The sequence below is a fragment of the Eptatretus burgeri genome, chromosome 1 (genome assembly GCF_056783735.1).
Source record: "Eptatretus burgeri isolate ZD-2024b chromosome 1, Ebu_testis_v1, whole genome shotgun sequence".
NCBI lineage: Eukaryota > Metazoa > Chordata > Myxini > Myxiniformes > Myxinidae > Eptatretus > Eptatretus burgeri.
This window is the reverse complement of record NC_140961.1, coordinates 123339760-123359959: the sequence shown is the minus strand read 5'-3', so window position 1 is coordinate 123359959 and position 20200 is coordinate 123339760. Positions and strand designations below refer to the sequence as shown.

The 20200-nt window shown below is 43.6% G+C and overlaps 1 protein-coding gene across 2 annotated transcripts in view; it reads left to right on the top strand.

The window, feature by feature from the left end:
- The first annotated feature begins 1910 nt into the window (after positions 1–1910).
- BSDC1 (BSD domain containing 1) overlaps positions 1911–20200 on the top strand; it is a 52332-nt gene continuing 34042 nt past the window's right edge. The window contains exons 1-6 of one of the 2 annotated variants that reach the window (XM_085896735.1): positions 1911–2033; positions 2140–2203; positions 7462–7578; positions 18704–18874; positions 19133–19187; positions 19336–19451. In XM_085896735.1, the coding sequence (XP_085752861.1) occupies positions 2023–2033; positions 2140–2203; positions 7462–7578; positions 18704–18874; positions 19133–19187; positions 19336–19451 (534 nt within the window). In that variant the 5' untranslated portion in view covers positions 1911–2022. The remainder of the gene's footprint in view (positions 2034–2139; positions 2204–7461; positions 7579–18703; positions 18875–19132; positions 19188–19335; positions 19452–20200) is intronic. The other variant, XM_085896734.1, reaches the window with a different exon arrangement.

Here is a 20200-nt window from a genome sequence, read left to right as displayed (position 1 = left end):
ACAAATTATTCTGCCCAAATCATTTTGGTTCTGTTCCCCAAAGTGTCTCCTTGTGCCTGTGTGTTCATTAACCTTCATTTCCAACTTCTGGATCACAGAGTTCAGCCGGTCAGTAAACGAAATGAACCCTCTCACCGCCATTTTGTAAAATGGCCGAATCCACGCTGCCTCAATATCGAGATCTGTTCACAATATATTTGTCTATCTCTGTGCCCAAGTTGATGCTTACATCACAAAATGCACAAAAAGTTGGATATATTCCGCCCCACTAGATGGTGAAGAATCACTTCATACATTCTCGTGTCCGAATCCCCCCTCCAGGTCTTCACCAAAATCGAATCAATTCTTCCATGTCACACCCAAACCGTCCGATCTTGTTTCATCCAAATCCGTCCACAACTTTTTGAGATATCCTGTAACACAGTAACAAGGCACACATGAATTAACACTTACAATAACAGTAGTAATCTCATTTTGCAATAATATTCATGAATGGATAACCCCTGCGACGCCCCAAACACATCTGGGCTCGGTGAAAGGTAAACTAATGCTCAAGCAGTACAGCAAGTATGCTACAAGGCCATGAAGATCAATGAAAATTTGGACCAATGGACCAACGGGCCCACTCGAGTCTCAAAAAGTTGAAGGGGGCGCCACGGGCAAGGTGTTCGAGATAGAGCAAAATGGTTTCAAGACTTTAGATGGGGAATGACCTCAAGGTTCTGCATAAAAAATATTGTCATCCTTCTTCTCAAAAATTGGGCGGTCGTATGATTTTTATGTCAAAATTCGAAATTTTCTAAGTTTTTGATTTTATGACCTTGACCTTGGGACGAAAATGAAAAATCTGACAACGACGAGTTTTAGATAATTCATTTTGCTATTCAAATACCGAAGAACCCATTTCATTCAGTCAATTTCCGAGGAGAAGAGAGATTTTTAGATCCTCGTGGAGGATCTCTTAGTCTTACTCACGTTGTTGTTCTTGTGGACTTTTTGTTTCACAGCCTCCAGTTTTCATCGAAACTTGGTGTGTGTATGTAAAAATACCCTGCGCAGACAGTAACCATCTCCGATTTTGAAAATTCCTCCAAGAAAAAAAGTTATGACGTCAAAATATCTCCGCTAATGGAAATCGCCTAAAAAAATTATCTCCGAAACTTGGCAAGCTTTTTGAATTGTTTGTGGGAATCGAACAGGGCATTAGCAGAGACGAATTACCGCACATACGATACATCACTATAACGTCATACCAATTTTTATGACGTCATTCCTATTTTTTGACATTTTTTGTTTCACAACCCAGAGTTTTCATCGGATCTTCGTGAAACTTGCCATGTTTATGCAGAAAGCCCACACGCAGGCAGTAACCATCTCCGATTTTGGAAATTATTCCGAGAAAAAAAAGTTGACGTCATAATATCGCCGCTAATGGAAATCGCCTATACCATTATCTCCGAAACGAGGCAAGCTGTTTGAATTTTGTTTGCGGGAATCAAGCCGGGCATTAGCGCAGATAATTTATCGCAAACCTGATACATCACAATGACGTCATATTCGTTTTTATGACGTCGTCATTAAGATGACGAGGATCTTAGCTCATTTGAGCTTGTTTTTTCTCATCTTTCATTAAGAACAATAATGTCATATTTATTGTACGTGATCCTTAGTAATCGTAATGCAAAATATATTCTGTAAAATAATGTAACGCGTACTACTGCCTTGGGCGGTGTAACGGATAAGCGCTGCTGGCTCTGCTGTTCTTCCGAGTTTTGTGTTTTTTTTTTTTCGTGCGACTCTAAAGTTTTCGTGTCCTGAGATTTCGGGCGGGTGTCTTTGGTGAATATATATTTTAAACAACCGAGAAAGTTTCGGCAGTGAAGAAGCCATCGATCGAAATCAAGGAATCACGATGACGTACGACACTGACGTCATCGGTCTCTTTCGCAAATCGTTACGTTGTGTGTGTATCACGTGATCCGTGACGTAACCGGTTGTTTCGCTGGTGATGCCGACGTTGTGATGGCGGAGAGGTGAGTTGCGTAGTGTTCGTTTGCAAGGTTGTAGGCCTTTGTGGGACGTGATCTGTTCTTTTGGGATCAGTGTTTGATGTTCCTGCTGTGTTTCTGGGCCACACAGGGAGGCCGGTGGAGGCTGGTGGGGCTCATGGGTCAACCAAACGCTGCAGAGCGCCAGAGCTAAGGTAATGGTCCAGTACTTCAATGCCTGGAGTAATTGTACGGGTCTTGGGGTTAATGGGAGCAGATTCACTATGTTGGGGTCTTCTATATATTTCATTCGGACGATATATATATATATATATATATATATATATATATATATATATATGTATATGTATATGTATATGTATATGTATATGTATATGTATATGTATATGTATATGTATATGTATATATATATGTATATGTATATATATATATATATATGTATATGTATATATATATATATATATATATATATATATATATATATATATATATGTCTATGTATATATATATATATATATATATATATATATATATATGTATATATATATATATATGTATATATATATATATATATGTATATATATATATATGTATATGTATATATATATGTATATGTATATATATATATATATGTATATATATATATATATATATATATATATATGTATATGTATATATATATATATATATATATATATATATATATATATATATATATATATATATATATATATATATATATATATATATATATATATATATATATATATATATATATATATATATATATATATATATATGAGGTCCGGATGCAACCCGGCGACGCACATATGGCAGAATCGTTGTCTTCTTCACACTCACACTCTCCCACCCTCTTTTAATTATTATCATGTCATCTTCCTTTTGTCAATTTTAATTTGATCACATTCAGATAAGCAGGTGAGCAATTTTCTCACGATCAGCGCAGAACCAGCATTAGACGGACGGATGAACGAGGTTGTTGAGAGTAAAAGGATTCCAGGTGCGTCTGGGGGTCAATGCGGACAGGTGAGCAGCACCTTGAAGGATTTCCGAAGAGTGGGTCTGCACGGACACAAAGAGGTGATGCCCCGCGGATAAGAGATAAAGGAGTGAGAGATGAAGACGCTGTTCGAGATACTTTTGGAACGTCATCGGGTCACGTGATCATGCACGTTGACCTTTGACCCAAGGCAGAACAAAAATTGCTTCTCCATATTCGCCGATATCTACATGACACGTTTTTGATCCCTTACAGCTCGACATTCCTGCAAAAATCGCAAAAGGTTTCAGAAATCCTTTTCACTCTTAATACCGTTTCATCCGAAGCCTGCTGTTGCCTTAACGGTTAAGGTGGTGGCCTTAAGATCTTAGGGTCTTGAGTTTGAGCCCCTGTCCAACCGTTGAATGAAAACCAGGTTGGTTGACTCAGCCCGTCATCCTTCTGAGGTCGGCAAAATGAGTTCCAGCTTACCGATAATGGGGAGGTACTCACACGGAGTGGGTTTTCAGATTTCTTTGCGTTTTTGTGTTTTGCGGAATGAAGGGTTTTACGGTGGCTGGAGTGCAAATCCTGCCACCAACCTCCTAATAAGAAGTAACGCAACTGCAGGAGGACGTCCGCAGACACAGTTGGGCACTAGATATGGATGACCGTTGGCTCACGAGGAGCTCCTACGCCCTTTGATGACGGGATTGGGGATAACGGAATAGCAGCTCCAGAATCGCAGCTCACCGGATGACGAGATTGGGGCAAAGCCTTCGGGACCCCCAATCTTTGATGATAGGAGGGAAACCACGGGGTAACATTCCCGGGTCAGATTGCGGGAGAGTTTGTCGGAGTGGTGCTGAGGTGTCGTCCTCATGACGGCGGTCCCTTCGGGTGGGTGCCTGGAATGTCCTATCTCTAAGAGAGGATGATCACCTGTCTCTGTTATCATCTGAACTCAAGCGTTTGGACATCGGTATTGCAGCACTCTCTGAGGTTCGGAGACCGGATTGCGGTGAGACCATGGTGGGTGGTTCCACCTACTATTGGTCCGGTCGCTCTAATGGTTACCATTCCTAATGAGTTGCTGTAGCTGTGTCCAATAAGCTGACTCCAATGATAATTGAGGTAACACGGGTCAACGAGCGTATTATAAAACTAAGGATTCGTCACTCCTTCGGTGTCATTTCCCTGGTCTCTGTTTATGCTCCGACTGAGGCGAGTGATCTCACCGTGAAGGATGCATTCTACGCCACACTCAAGTCTGTGGTTGATCAGTGCCCCAGACGAGATGTACACTTCTAGTCTTGGAGGATTTCAATACATCGACTGGAACTGATAGGGATGGTTATGAGACGTGTGTTGGTCCCCATGGGTCAGGAACTATGAACCAGAATAGCACTAAGTTCATGGACTTTGGGTAGCCGGTCATGGTTTCATTGCCCACAAGATCATCGCTAGACTTGGTATTCCAACGCTGGCATTGTGGCAAAGGAGATTGACCATGTCCTCGATGATGGTCGCTGGAGGATGATCCAGAACTGCAGGGTCTACCGGAGTGCTCAGTTCCTCAATACTGACCACCGGCTTGTTGTAGCAACTCTGAAGTTGCACCTTAAATCCAGGAGAATCGTACCATGCCAGCCTCGGCTGGATGTTGGCAAGCTCAAGGATGAGAGGGTAGCTGAGGAGTTTGCGAACAAGCTGAGTGGAGATTTGAGGAGTCTGGGTGCTTTGAGAGGTCCTGAAGAGTTGTGGAGTGCCTTCAAGACCACCGTCCTTGATGTTGCCGGTGGATGTCTTGGAACTCACCGAAGGCAAAGAAGAATTTTGTCTCTCATGGGACACTGGATACCAATGACCAGAATTGCAGGGCCAAGCTTAATGGCAGAGCTGAGCTGTTCAGGGAGCTGAGGCGTAAAGCTGTACGTGCACTACGGGTGGAAAAGGAGGCCTATGTTGGAGGAATCTGTGAGGGGTAGAGCATCACTTGTGGTCAAGGGTTTCTCGTCCTGCTTACAGGGGAATTCGCGCATTGCGTTCATCCAAGCCCATCCCTCGGTGTACTGCAGTTGGAGCAGAGGGTGGTAGGCTCTTGACAGAGGAGTCCAAAGTGAAGGCCCGCTCGGCCGGTTACTTTTAGCGGTTGTTCCAGGCTGATCCACCAGCTGTCGAGTTGGACGTCAGGGGTGTAGCAATCCCTGTTGCTGACCCTCCAATCAACTGTGGTCCACCTTCGCTTTTGGAAACACAGGCTGCGGTGAACCGGTTGAAATTGGGTAAAGCTCCAGGGATCTATGGCATCCATGCTGAACTTCTCAAGGCTGGTGGAAATGCTGCACTCGTGTCATTGCATGTAGTTCTGTGCTCTGCATGGAACACAGGCAGCATCCCAACTGACTGGAAGAGGGGCCTTGTTGTTCCTCTCTGGAAAGGGAAGGGTGATCGCCAAGACTGCATCAACTACCGAGGGGTGACGCTGCTCTCAGTGCCGGGCAAGGTCTTTGCTCGGATAATTCTTAATAGGGTTCGCCACCATCTGCTTGAGCACCAGCGTCCAGAGCAGTCAGGCTTTACACCAAAGAGGTCAACGATTCACCGTATCCTTACTCTTCGTGTCCTCACTGAACGCAGACGAGAGTTTCGGCAGGGGCTGCTTGCAGCCTATGTTGATCTCTGTGAAGCGTTCGATTCAGTGAATCGGGATGCCCTCTGGAGGATTCTTGGTCTTCGTGGGGTGCCAGCAAAACTGATCGATCTGATGTCTGAACTCTACTCTGGTACTGAGAGTGCTGAGATGTGGTGGTACCTTCTAAGACTTATTTCCAGTTGTTACTGGAGTTCGTCATGGGTGTGTACTGGCCCCCACACTTTTCAGCACTTGGATGGACTGGATTCTGGGGAGGATGTCAGAGATCAAGCTGCGGTGAATCGTTTGGGAATGTCAAGATCACTGACCTTGATTTTGCAGATGATGCAGTCATCTTTGCGGAGACTTCAGATATCCTTTTGGGGGCCCTCGAGGTGCTGAATGAGGAGTCGGAGCCACTGGGATTACAGGTTTCCTGGGTCAAAACTAAGATCCAGGCTTTCAATGACATCTTGGATGCCGTTGTCCTGTCTGTGCCTGTTTGTGGTGAGGATGTTGAGGTCGTGGAGAGATTCACTTACCTTGGCAGTGATATTCATGTCTCTGCTGGCTGTGACTCAGAGGTCAATAGACGTCTTGGTCAGGCCTGTGAAGTCATGGATTCACTGGATAATGGGGTGTGGCGCTGCCGGTTCCTATGCGGGAGGACGAAAGTCCGAGTCTTCGGGTCCTTGGTGCTTCCAGTCTTGCTCTACGGATGCGAGACTTGGACTCTGACCAAGGATCTGAGACGGAGACTTGATTCCTTTCATACCAGGTCTCTTCGGAGAATCCTTGGCTATCGCTGGTCACACTTTGTGTCCAACGAGCGGTTGCTGAGAGAGACTCAAATGAGATTTGTTACCTGCATCGTCCGTGAGCGTCAGCTGCGGCTGCATGGACATGTGGCTCGTTTTCCTGACGCTGATCCTGCTCACCAGATTCTCTCAGCGAGGGAGTCTCGTGAGTAGTGGAGGCCAATGGGCCCACCACGTGCCTCGTGGTTGCAGCAGGTTGATCGGCATCTCAGAGATGGGGATAGGCCAGGCATCTGCCTGAGAGATAGCCAGACGGAGGCCCCTGGAGTACCGGCGGAAAGTGCAGGCAGCGACGCGCTGCTCTGGCGCATGCTCCCATACCTGACTTGACCTGGTAATGGGGCACTGCATCAGCGGCACAGCCGCACTTCCAGAAAATGAAGCAACAACTGTTTCATACTGCTAATGAAGATCGGTTTTGAGACAAAATGCAGTCTTTGAGCTTTTGTTCACGTTATTGTGCTCTGATTGTTCTATTAAAGTTGGTAATTTTGCAAAAATGAAGCTGAAGCCAGATTTTAAATGCTTGACTGTTGGCTTTGAACGTTTCATTTTGTCATCATCGTCTGAAAAGATGTTCATCACTGTATATAGGTATTAAACGAATACATCATTGTGTCAAAGTGGAAGCGATAAAGTTTCAAAAACACAGATTTATGAGATCTAATCATGAATCAAGTTTTGTTTTCCCACTTTTTACTTTTTTTCCGCAAACACGTACGACTGAGCAATGAAATGCAACCTCCATGACCTGTCCTGATGATTACCTCCACCACCATGTCTTTTCTCATGTCCCTTAATTGATTGGATATTTGCTCGTTTGAATAATTTGTTTGTTAATCATGTCTGATGTATTTTGAAGTTTTGAATTCCTGATATCATTTAAATAGCATCAAAGTGCAGTTTCCCAATTATTCTGGAAAAAGTGGTACTTCATATCTATTTATGGACTGTGTGTGATGATCTATGTGGGATGTTCTTGCCCCTATGATCTCTTAGTCTGCTGAAACCTTGGAATTCATCAAGCGCGACTTGTCCGAGTTCACTGAGGTTGTCCAGCATGACACGACATCTACTATCGCGGCCACAGCCACCGCTGTGCGGGAAAAGCTCTCCGTGAGTGCCTCGTTTGATTTTGCCTGATGACGTGATCATGCTCGAGACCTGATGTTGACAACAGGGTTTGCCGATGCCTTCCTCATCGTTGCAGTGACATTTTGACACCTTCCTTAGAATTGCGTGTTGGTAGCTGCGTTATCATTATATAGGGTTCAATCTAGGCCTACTTGATGGGGTTCAATCTAGGCCTACTTGATGGGGTTCAATCTAGGCCTACTTGATGGGGTTCAATCTAGGCCTACTTGATGGGGTTCGATCTAGGCCTACTTGATGGGGTTCGATCTCGGCCTACTTGATGGGGTTCGATCTGGTCATACTTGATAGGGTTCGATCTAGGCCTACTTGATAGGGTTCGATCTAGGCCTACTTGAATGGGTTCGATCTAGGCCTACTTGAATGGGTTCGATCTAGGCCTACTTGATGGGGTTCGATCTAGGCCTACTTGATGGGGTTCGATCTAGGCCTACTTGAATGGGTTCGATCTAGGCCTACTTGATAGGGTTCGATCTAGGCCTACTTGATAGGGTTCGATCTAGGCCTACTTGATAGGGTTCGATCTAGGCCTACTTGATAGGGTTCGATCTAGGCCTACTTGATAGGGTTCGATCTAGGCCTACTTGAATGGGTTCGATCTAGGCCTACTTGAATGGGTTCGATCTAGGCCTACTTGAATGGGTTCGATCGTGGCCTACTTGATAGGGTTCGATCTTGGCCGACTTGATAGGGTTCAATCTCGACCTACTTGATCACGGAGGTGCAGTTGGTGCAGGCAGTGGCAGAGGTGCAGCGGGTGAGGGCAGTGGCGGAGGTGCCAAAATAGAAATTGGTAGAAATGAGGTATGGGAGACTGTTTTTGTGCGTGATGAGATTATTAAATATGTAGATTTTTCATTCTACATGAAGGATTGTAGACATAGAATTCAGTGCAGTTTTGAAGAAACAGGAGTTGGGGACATTGAAGGAAGAGTAAACGATATTGTATCTGGTCATGGCAGGAAGAAGTTGGTTGTGGTACACCTCAGTGCGAATGATTTGAGGAAAGTTTACTCGGAGGTTTTGAAAAATAGATGCAGGATGTTGGGTAAACAGCTGAAAGCAAAGGGTTGTGATGTCATGTTTTCTGGGATTCTCCCAAGATTAGGAAACAACATATAAATTATGAGCAGAGCAATAGACGTCAACCAATGGCTGGAAGAATGGTGTGGGGAAGAAGGTTTTACATTTAAGAAGCAGTGGGAATCATTTAGGGAACAAAGGGAGTGTTTCCGGAATGATGGCCGTATATTAAATAGAAAGGGGGCAGCAAGTTTTGCAGTGGGAATTGAGGAAGGAATTCAGGCTTTTTTAGGTCATCGGAGGGTGGGGAAGCTATTAAGGAAGGAACTGATGATGTAATTGTGATGAGTAAGGCCAGGCAAGAAAACAGAATTTCAGGAAGGGAAAAGTTAAACATATTCTATACCAATGCCAGAAGTTTAAATACTAAGATGGAAGAGCTTGAAGCCGCTCAGCGAAACCAAAATGGTGTCGGCAGCTTTCCATTTGAACAACAGGGAAGCAAAACTTGAGCTCAACGTCAACGTCGATGGAAAACCCATGTCCTTCTGCCCTGATCCAAAATATCTTGGGATAACATTGGACAGGTCGCCCACGTACCGCCGACACCTGGAGTCACTACGCAAGAAGCTAACATCCCACGCCGCGCTGCTAAGACGACTGGTGGGTTCCGGCTGTGGTGCGGGTGCTGTCACGTTACGTACAGCAGCCTTAGCCCTGGTCTACTCCACCGCCGAGTACTGTGCACCCGTCTGGTGCCGCAGTGCTCATTCCCACCAGATCGACACCGCCATCAACGGCGCCTTGCGTACTGTCACCGGATGCCTGCGTCCCACACCAATGGACAACCTTTGCATCCTCACAGGCATCCAACCTGCTGAGCTTCGCCCCGAAGATGCCACTCTATCTCTCACTCGCCGGGCACTGGAGCCAAATCATTTGCTCCATCTCAAGCTCTCTAATTCATCAAATGAGCAGCCCCGGCAACTGAATTTGAGACACCCATTTGTGCCTGCCGCACAGTCGTTGCTGAAAAACGCCAACGACCTTAACATCAGTGCGGCCCACTGGGTGGATCACAACTGGAGTGCAGAATGGTGGACGAACTCTACCAGACTCCACGCTTTCATTCCCGACGTCGGTTCCCATACCACCGGAATGCCCTTGCCAAGACTAGCTTGGGTACGACGATTCCGCTCAAATATGCACAGATGGGGTGTGGCACTTTCTGCGGCTTGTGAGTGTGGCATGGAGGAACAAACCGCAGACCATGTCATCCTTGGCTGTCCCATATACCGTGCCCCAAGCAGAGCACCCGGTCTGCGTGTTTTGGATGACGATACAACCCAATGGCTGCTCGACACCTGCCCCGACATATAGCCCGGGGGCGCCGCCACAGCTCCGGGGTGGTAAAAGGCCCCTGAGCGTGGAGAGAAGAAAGAGTATGAAACCAAGATTAAGCTCAAAAAGAAGAAGCTTGAAGCCAAAGTGGATAGCGAGGAGTACGATAGAGTTGCAGTGAGTGAGGCATGGTTTAAGGAGGAGAGTAACTGGAGGACAGGATTAGAAGGCTACAAGATGTATCGGTGTGATAGGAAGGAGAGAATAGGAGGAATAGTAGTAATCTGGGTAAAGGAGGGCATTGCATCAAGAGAAAGGGGTGACATTAAGGAAGGGATAAATGTAGAGGATTCTCTATGGGTTGAGATTAGAGGTTGTACAAACAGTAATATACTGGTAGGATGCTCTTGTAAGGCTGTGGGTGTGAAGGAAGAGGAGGAGGAGGAGGAAGGAGGAGCACATGAAGAATTCAAAAGGGAATGTGGTAAGAGAAGAGTATTGATTTTGGGGGATTTTAACTTTCCAGGGATATATTGGGTCCAGGAACAGGGAAAGGGCAGAGCAGATGAGGATTTCCTATTTTTGGTCTAGGATTGTTTTTTAACCCAGTTTGTGCATAAGCCCACGAGGGGGAGTGCAGTGTTAGACCTTTTAAGCAACGATCCCAATATGATGGAGGAGGTGGAGGTCAGGGAGCATTTAGGAGCAAGTGACCATAACATTGTGTGTGCAAAGATTATGTTGAGGATTAGAGTTCAGGATAGTAGGGTAAGGCTATTAGATTTCAGGAAGGCAACCATTGAGGGTATGAGGAGAGAATTGGGTGATGTAGATTGGGAGACTCAAACAACACCACAATCAGTATCAGAGAAATGGGAAACCTTCATGGACCAAATGTGTAGAGTGCAGAGTAAGTACATTCCAATGAGGTGTAAAATTAGAAACAGAAGGAGACCAGGGTGGTTGAGTCGTGAGATTAGGAATAAGCACATCAACACAAAATTTTGTATGCAATGAATAAATTTTATTGCGTAGGAAAATTATTTCCTTCACATACTGTCATAATCAGAATAAAAAAACAATCTTTACAAAGAATATATCTACCGGGCGTAGTGGCGTGCGCCTGTAATCCGACAACTCGGAGGCTTGGGTTGGAGGATCGCTTGAGGACGGGAGCTCTGCGCTGGGCTGTGCTATGAGAGCGTGTAGGGCATCCCGGAATCATGGCGAAACCCAATCCTTATCCCTGTGTCGTAAGAGGCGACGAGGGTTGCATCAGGAAGGGCATCCGGCATAAAACCTGTGCCAAATCAGCATGCGGATCATAACGGATGAGCCGCTGCGGCGACCCCTAACGGGAGCATACGAAAGACTAACAACAACAACAACAACAACAACAACAACAACACAAAGAATATATCTCACTTTTTTCATGCAAAAATCAATGGACCATTCCCTGAATAAAATGAAATATATCCAAATTGTGCAAATTAAACAAAAAATATACTTCAATTCTGCTCAAAAATACGTTTTATTGAGAAGGCTGTTGTTGTTTGGCTGCAATAAGAAGAGGAAATTGTGGAGTGGTCTTTGACAAGGCAACACGCATGTCATGTTTGACATCCAATTGATTTATACTTTTCGTTTTGATGGAAACAAGTGCTGAAAATCCTGACTCGCAAAGATATGTGGTTGCAAACGGAATCGGAGCTCCCATAACTCGCTTTGCCAGAAGAGGGTAGGCTTGTGACAAGGAACACTAAAATTCTCCAAGACTCTTCGAGTTGAACTCATGTCGGTCGTATCATTTCCTTTGTCCTCAGATCAATGAGATCATCTTTGGCAAGGTCTGCATTAGTAATACAGTTTATATCAACAAGGAAAGGATTACGAATCCACGTTTGAACTTTCAGGTCATCTGAGCAGAAGTAACCTTCAAGAGTTCTGCAGTGTTTCCATGTGTTTGCACATTTCTGCCCACAGAGAAACTGGCAGGGCTTTGTCTCTCTCAACTCCATTCTGCAGAAGCACTTCCTCCAGCATTGGAAAGTTTGCATAGATGTCTGCCTCCAATCTCCTCTTTCACAGTGGTAGCTGGCCAAAAGAGCTTGTCGGTTTTCAGCAGCATCCATCATGGTGACTGCAGGGCCTTGAATCGAAAGACTTACCACATTCATATGGCCAAAAATATCCATCAAATAAGCCAAGCCATGAATTAATGCCTCTCTGTCAAACTGTTCCGAGAGTGGACTTTCCTTTTCTCTCAAAAAAAGTGAAACTTCTGCCCTAAGTTCCATCAAGCGCTTCAATATTTGTCCTCTAGAAAGCCAGCGAACTTCTGTGTGGAGGAGAAGAGCTTCATATTCTGCTCTCATTTCGTGACAAAACCTCTTGAAAACGCAGATTCAGAGCTCTGGCTCTGATGAAGTTGATGATTTTCACGACAGTAGACAAGACTTCTTTCAGGATTGTTGGCAGAGTCTTTGATGCCAGTGCATGCCGATGTAGAAAACAGTGAGTCACGATGACGTGAGGAGCTTCTTTCTTCACCAAAGCAGTAAAACCATATGTGTTGCCAAGCATCGCAGGTGCTCCATTTGTGCACAGAGTACCCAAATTTTTCTTCCAGTCAAAGTTTTGCTTTGCAAAGAAAATTTTCAACATTTCTAAGATGTCAATGGCCTTTGTAGTTTCCAAAAGGGACTCACAAAATAGGAATTCTTCTTTGATGGCATCAGCATGCACATAACAGACGAAAACAAGGAGCTGGCTACACTGAGAGATGTCAGTACTTTCATCCAGTTGCATACTGAAGGGAAATGGCATAGCTGACAATTCCTCCATGACCTGCTTCAAAATATTACAAGAAATATCAACTATTCTGGAATGTATGACCTCATTTGACAAAGACACTGCTTCAATTTTCTTCCTCGGCTCCAATCCACAAACCAGCTCGACCATGTCCATGGCACATGGCTTTACTAAAGTCTCTCCAATTGTGTGTGGCTTCTTTTGTTTGGCAATGTGATAAGCAACCTTGTTGGATGCTTCAAGACGAGGCTTTTGTGTTGGTGGCAATTCCAAGTTTTGGCAAAGTTCCAACCTTTTCAAATCGAGCCTTCTTTGCACGAAAAAGATCCACACTGTCCGATGTATTTTCAGGATGGACAGACGTGAGGCGCTCCTTCATCTTTGTTGGCTTCATGCTTCCATTGGCAAGAACCTTGCCACACAAGAAACACTGTGGCTTTTGTATCCCATCACGTTCAGTGATGTAAGTAAAACCAAAGGATGCTTAGGTTTCATCGTACTTCCTTTTCTTCGACATTTCCAACTTAAGGCTGGTCTGCAAAAAAATAAAATAAAATAAATTAACAAGTTTAGGCCAGCTGTGTGTACGAACCATAATTGAGGCATGCTTTTCATTAAATCTCGGATCTGCTGGATCAACTGCCGGTCACACACAAAACAAAAACACATTTTTCGTGACTGAGTCAAAGGCAACAACAATGGCATGCTCAAAGGAATTGTTCACTAATCCTAGGTATATGATATGTCAACATGAGCATACATTAGGATGAAGTCCCCCGAAATATGAGACAAGTTCACTGATTCTACTCCAAATTCATGATAATACCTGGGTATGGGGTATGTAAATATTTTTGAATGGAAGGAAATGGAGAAAAACATGGTACCCCAATATTTATATTCATTTTCTTGCATTATTTATCCTTTAAAATATGGATGAAAGATATGCAATATATTGTAATTTAGAAAATGAATGCAGATAAAAACATGGCAAGCAGGAAGGAAAATCAGAGCCAGTGCATGACACAAGTAGATGGAAAAATTATATTGATCGGTTATTGAATATACAGTATAATTGTATAGGAAAGAAAAAACATGGATCTGACGATACTCTAAAGTTTTAAACCTCACCAGTATATGAGAAGATTCCTGAGTCGTGACAAGCCGTGAAAAGTGCGAAATAAGCACTTAATTATGGAGTGGCACTGGGTGGCGGTCCTGCAGACGACTATACCAAACTGTAAACATGAGGTCCAGCGGCCAGCGCTAAAATCTGGGGCAGGGTACATTTACTTCAATTTCTATCGATGGGAACTATTCTTGAAGTCATAACTTGATGATGATGACAACTGTATGTTTCCTGACTGTGTGCATTCAGTAGCATCCCATTTCAACCTACCTTACAGATATACTCGTCTTCAGTAAGCAAGAATAAGTACATAACATCCTGTACATAGACAAAAAAATAAAACTTTTTTTATAAGAAGCTCGCGAAAATATTTTTATGCGCCTGATTCAAGGACCCCCTGAAGCCCATCCACGGACCCCAAAGCGGTTCATGGACCACAGGTTAAGAACCCCTACTTTAAACTCTTTCTCTGCATCATCTTCACCACTTTGACTCCTCTCCCATCCATTGATACCCCATTCAGACTATCTGGCCTGATCTCTCACATCTGAACTGCTGCTGTTATAGCGGAGCTTGTACCATCTTGGATAGTTTGGGAAGTTATGGTCACCCAGTTGTGCTGCCCAGAACAACCTGCTAGACCTGCTGTCCTATCCTGCTGTTTTGTATATGTGTGTGTTGTGGACTGTGCTTATTTAAATTGCAGTACTGCATTTCCTGTACCAACTAAAATTTGTATCTGTTTAATCTCAAAGATGCCCGTTTTAAAAGCACGTCTTTCCGGGATTGAAGAAGTGCAAATGTGATGAGTTTTTGTTTTTTTAATGCAGCATTCCCATTCCCAGAGAGGGAAGGGGTATTTTCTAGTAAATATATGAGGGTGGGTCAAACAGTATCTGCAATGATTTCTTAAAAACTCTGTTGTGATGACTACTTTGCTTGTTGTACTTGCAGATACAAGCACGAACTGTCTGCGTCATTGTGTAACAGTTTCAACCTTGAGCAGTCAGTAGTTGTGTCGTTGTAAGGGAGTTAACATGACTGCTCCGCTGTCTGTTTGCACCAAAGAAGAACAGCGTGCAGTGACAATTTTTGTGAGCTGATGGTGTACCAGGGGCAGAATATTGCAGACTTTCAGCATAATATGGGAACAGTGCTTTACCGCAGCAGAGTGTGAATGATTGAATTACTATGTTCAAAAGCGGTCGCATAAGTGTCACTGATTATGAACGATCTGGACGCTCATCCACATCCACATCCACATCCACATCCACAACAGAATAAAACAGAAAAGGAGTCCGCATCATGATTATGGATAACCGACGGTCGACTATCGATGAAGTAGCACAACATCTGAAAATCAGTCATTGTTCTGCACATGAAATCATCAACAACCGACGACTTTCATCAAGTTTCTGCAAGATGGGTTCCAAAACAACTCAAGAAGAGCACAAGCGCAACCGTGTGACAATGTGCCAAAGCCTTTTGAGACGCTTTCGTCATGAAGGGAATGCTTTTTTGAGATGCATTGTCATTGGAGAGGAGATGTGGATCCACCATTACGAGCCAGAGAGCAAACGCCAGAGTATGTAGTGGAACGATCCGACATCAGCTGTCAAAACGAAGTTCAAGAGTCAACCATCGGCTGGAAAAGTGATGTTCACACTTTTCTGGGACTCAAAAAGCCCAATTTTGGATACTATCAAGAGGGGGGGGAGCACAACGGTAAAGTGTCCGTTATTATGAAATGCTCTGGGACCAGTTGAAACCATCTATTCAATGGAAATGCCGAGGGCTACTGTCAAAAGGTGTTGCATTGTTGCATGACAATGCCCGTCCACACAATGCCACCCATACTGTGGAAACCCTCTGGAAATTGAACTTTGAGATATAGGAGCATCCTCCGAACAGTCCTGACCTGGCTTTTTCGGACATTCACCTGCTTGGTCCACTCAGACGCTTTAAGAGGCCGCCACTTTGCCAGTGACCAGCTTGTGAAAGATGTGGTGCATGTGTGGCTCGTCACTCAGCCAAAAACTTTTTTTTTCTGAGGACATACAGAAGCTTGTGAACCGATGGGTTAAGTGTGTTGAAACGAAGGGGGACGATGTGGAAAAATGATGCTCTTGTACATGCTCAATTTTAGCTATATTATTTAAATAAAAGTATATTGTGGATACTTTTTGACTCGCTCTCCTAAATTTGAGTTCCCTTATCTTCAATGACAAGTTCCACTAGCAAGTTGTTGAATGCTCAGGTAGTTTTTTCTCTACTCAGGGCTTTATCCACAACCGCTTTTTTTCTCCTGTCACAACATCGGCGACAACCAGCATGACTGCCAAAGCATCAATGCTCAGAGCTTTCAACCTTCTCATCCTCACCTGCATGTCTTCTTCTTTGCCATTTTGCTTAAAGAAAATAGTGTTGTCAACAGTCACCTCGTGTGTGGCAGTGTCTGACAAAACAAGATTGTCCAAGATTCGTCACCCACAATTTGGGTTTGGCGCATCAGTGTTGCGTCGCATAGTGTGCGGCAAGCCTGACAAGGAAATTCAATGCAGGGGGATGTGGTGTACGAGGTGCAGTGGAACATGAAAAGCAAGAGTGTTAGCAGCAACTCCGCTTTATTTGCGCGTCCTGATGTACATTCCTGCCACCCCTAGCGGGACGTGATACAGCACAGGGGAGGCCATTTGGTCCATCAAGCCTGCCCTATAATTACCAACATGTGATCGTTTGTCCATGCGCTATCCTTTTTGTTTTTGTTGAGCGTCGAGCAAGGAAACAGCACGTACTATTATTATTTTTATTTTTCATTATTATTATTATTTTATTTTTTTCCCCATGATTCAGCCGAGATTAGAATTGCTGACATCCCAGACGAGGAAAATATGCTCGAATCATTACGCCACGATTTTTGGATATCCTAACGGTATATCTTGTAAATACTTTCAAGTGTTTGCTTGAACGTTTGTATGTTATTCTTTCATGGCAGAACTGTAGCACCGCGAGGCCCCAAATTTTGGGTGTAGGTACTTCAGAGCCTGGGCAAGGTTTAAAGCTACCACACGTTGGCCTTGAGTCCATTTTGAGGCCACCAAAGGCCACTATAAAGCGTATATTGGGTTGCGGGGTCAGGCAGTGCTGCCGCCGGCCTGCAGGCGAAAGGTAACCACCATGAAACCAATAACTCCATCGCTTTTCAATGTCCAACACGTCCTGAAACCACCGCTGGGAAAAAGCTCACCCAGCCGGTAACTACTGTAATAGCGAACGAAGTGAGCTTAATACTTAACGTGTGCACGTGAGAGAATAGGAAACAACAACAACAACAACAACAACACAATAGCCCTGGCTATTTGGAATCCGTGTCGTTAGCTATGACTTTTTGCTTCCGGTTGTTGTTAAACGCTGTGCGGTGTATAAACACGATTGGGTTTTATTTCTATCTTGTGAATATTACTTAACGCGTGCACATGAGAAAATAGGAAACAACAGAAACAACACAATACCCTGGCAATTGTGAATCCGTGTCGTTGGCTATGACCATTTTGCTTCCGTTTTTGTTTTGTTTTTGTTTTTTGTTTCCGGTTTTTTCATGGAGAATGATGCATGCCGGGAGATCATGACCGGAAGTGCTATTTATTTATTCAATTATTTTTTTCCCAAAGTTAATTTTATACATCCGAAAGTGATTTTTTTCATGACAGGAAGTGTTTATTTTGTATTTAACATTACCGGGAGTGATTTTGAAACTCTTTCCGGAACTTTTAATTTATTTTATTCTTGACAAGAAGTGATCGTTTTTTTATTTATTTAATTATTTTTTTCCCAAAGTTAATTTTAATAAAGATATCTCCCGTATCATCAAAAAAAATATTTTTTAATCGTGATTTACATTATTTGTTCGCTTATCCCGAATCCAGGCCGAAGTAACCGGAAATTGCGTCAAAATCATCAGCTGTGCGGCGCTTACATGTACCACGGTATAGTTGGCAAGTATACAGTTGTGAACAAGTTATATGTAAAGTCAGAAGAATTCCACGTTCGCTTCTGGGCTTTGCCTATTCCATATTTTATGTATGTATGTATATATATATATATATATATATATATATATATATATATATATATATATATATATATATATATATATATATATATATATATATATATATATATATATATATATATATATATATGTTCTTTCCAGAGCAAACGTCAAGCATTAGCATAGTTTTGATGCAATAGTATATGCAACTAATATGGCAGCCAACTTATTCATTATTCAGCACTTTCCAAAGTCACGTGAATGCAAAATAGGTCCTTGCTTTGGTTTACCAGGACTGCGGGACTCTCCCACCCTCGTCTCCCCTCAAGCCCTGCTCCCCCACCCCTATCTCGATCAATAATGGTCCAGCATTGATGGTTATGAGTGTGATTATACCAGCATGCTATCGCCCCCAAAAATTCCTCATTTTACATTCCGACTTGCCATTCCTATTTGGCAATAATAGCTTTTAACAAACTGGCCGTAATCTAATTATTTAATATCTCTGAAATTGAAAATTTGGTTGTCCATAAAAAGTGGCATTAAAATGATAGAGCAAGTATTCCTTCTAACAGACTGTACACACAATATAATGGATTTGGATTTGGTGTTGGGACCGAATAATTGAAAATTGGATATTTTACTATTGATATGCATTGTGGACAGAATTTTCCTCTTCTCCTTCATGCACTTGATGATCGCCATCTTGTCAGACATTGTTTTCACACTCTCCTCAGGTCGACGGCTCCTCCCACACTGGCCAGATGGTTAAGGAGGGCTTGTCCAGCATCTTTGGCACCATTTCGGAAGCATTTGCCCCTTCCCTTGGAAGCACTTTGGACCAAGAAGAGAACATTGTGCTTGTGGCCAACACCCAAGGCTCGACTGAGCCATATGACCGTGCGAAGGTATAATGTGTACATGTGTATGTGTTGAAGGAGAAGGGGAGCTTGGTGGAGGTATCAGGGTACCCCTCCTCCCCCCATCTTCACTGCAGGTTTCAATATATTTCATGCTTTAGTGCCATGTTTTCCTTTTAGCAGAAGTTTATTTCATTCTAAGCTTTTGCTAACTTTTATAATTTTGTGACATCTAGTTTTCCATTCCTGTTCCTCTTGGATATAAATGTTGCTTAATCATTAAACTTGTGCTTTGGTGTGATGTAGGCACGATTCTACAGTCTTCAGGCAGATCCTGCTACTTATTGCAATGAGCCAGATGGTGAGTGGCTGTATTCTACTGCAGCACGAAGTGTTAAACTTTTTACTTCTGTCCTTCATTGTGGTTGTCAATTCTTTATCCAAGCTTATCTCGTTGATTGGGTGATTAAAGCATTCTTTCAGGCTTTGCACTTCTTCCCTTTTGCCAGGCTCTCCTGAAACTTACATGGTATGGGCTGCAGCTTTCAGCCTGAAAGAAAAGAAAGGGGAGGTTTCAGATCTTCTTGCCACGTGCCCGGCCATCCGTGCGATGTACACCCGGCTTGTGAGTTGCACGGCATTTGATTGGCTTGTTGGGTGGACCACTCATCATATTTGCACAAGTGAAGTCTGTATTCTTCACTTTATTGCGTTCTCTTTTAATTAAAAAGTCGAGGCTCATATAAGAGCAAGGTGATCGAGGGGAGAAGGCAATATATTGACATTGGGACAGTAGTGTGCCCTGCTGACTGGGTCTTCAGTCAGTCCTCAGCCTCATCCAATTTTGACCTCAATACAGTTCACTGAGGTGGGCCAGCAGAGGCACATATGCCTCCATGTGCTGCAACTACACATGGAGACATACAGGTTGTGGACAAAAAAAAATGGAAACACCTGGGTAAATGAGGGACACAAAAAGTATATTGAAAGCAATGGCTTCCACACAGGTGTGGCCCATGTGTTAATTAAGCAAATAACATACTAGCATGCCAAGGGTCATGTATAAAAATGCTGCACAGGCCTGATTACCTATTTTTATGGCTGGAATAGCTGCAAAAGGATACCTCAGTAACTTTGAAAGAGGGGTGATTGTTGGGGTGTGTTTGGCAGGAGCTTCAGTGACAGACAGCTCCACTCACTGATGTTTCATGAGCAACGGTACCTAAGGTGATGTCGGCATGGAATTTTGAGAGAAAGACATGAGCAAAGGGCAGCAGTGGGCGGAAGCGCATACTCCAGGATCGTGATATCCGTGCATTAATTTGAAGTTCAAAGCAAAGCAGGCGAGCAACTGCAGATCGATTTCCTGTTTTT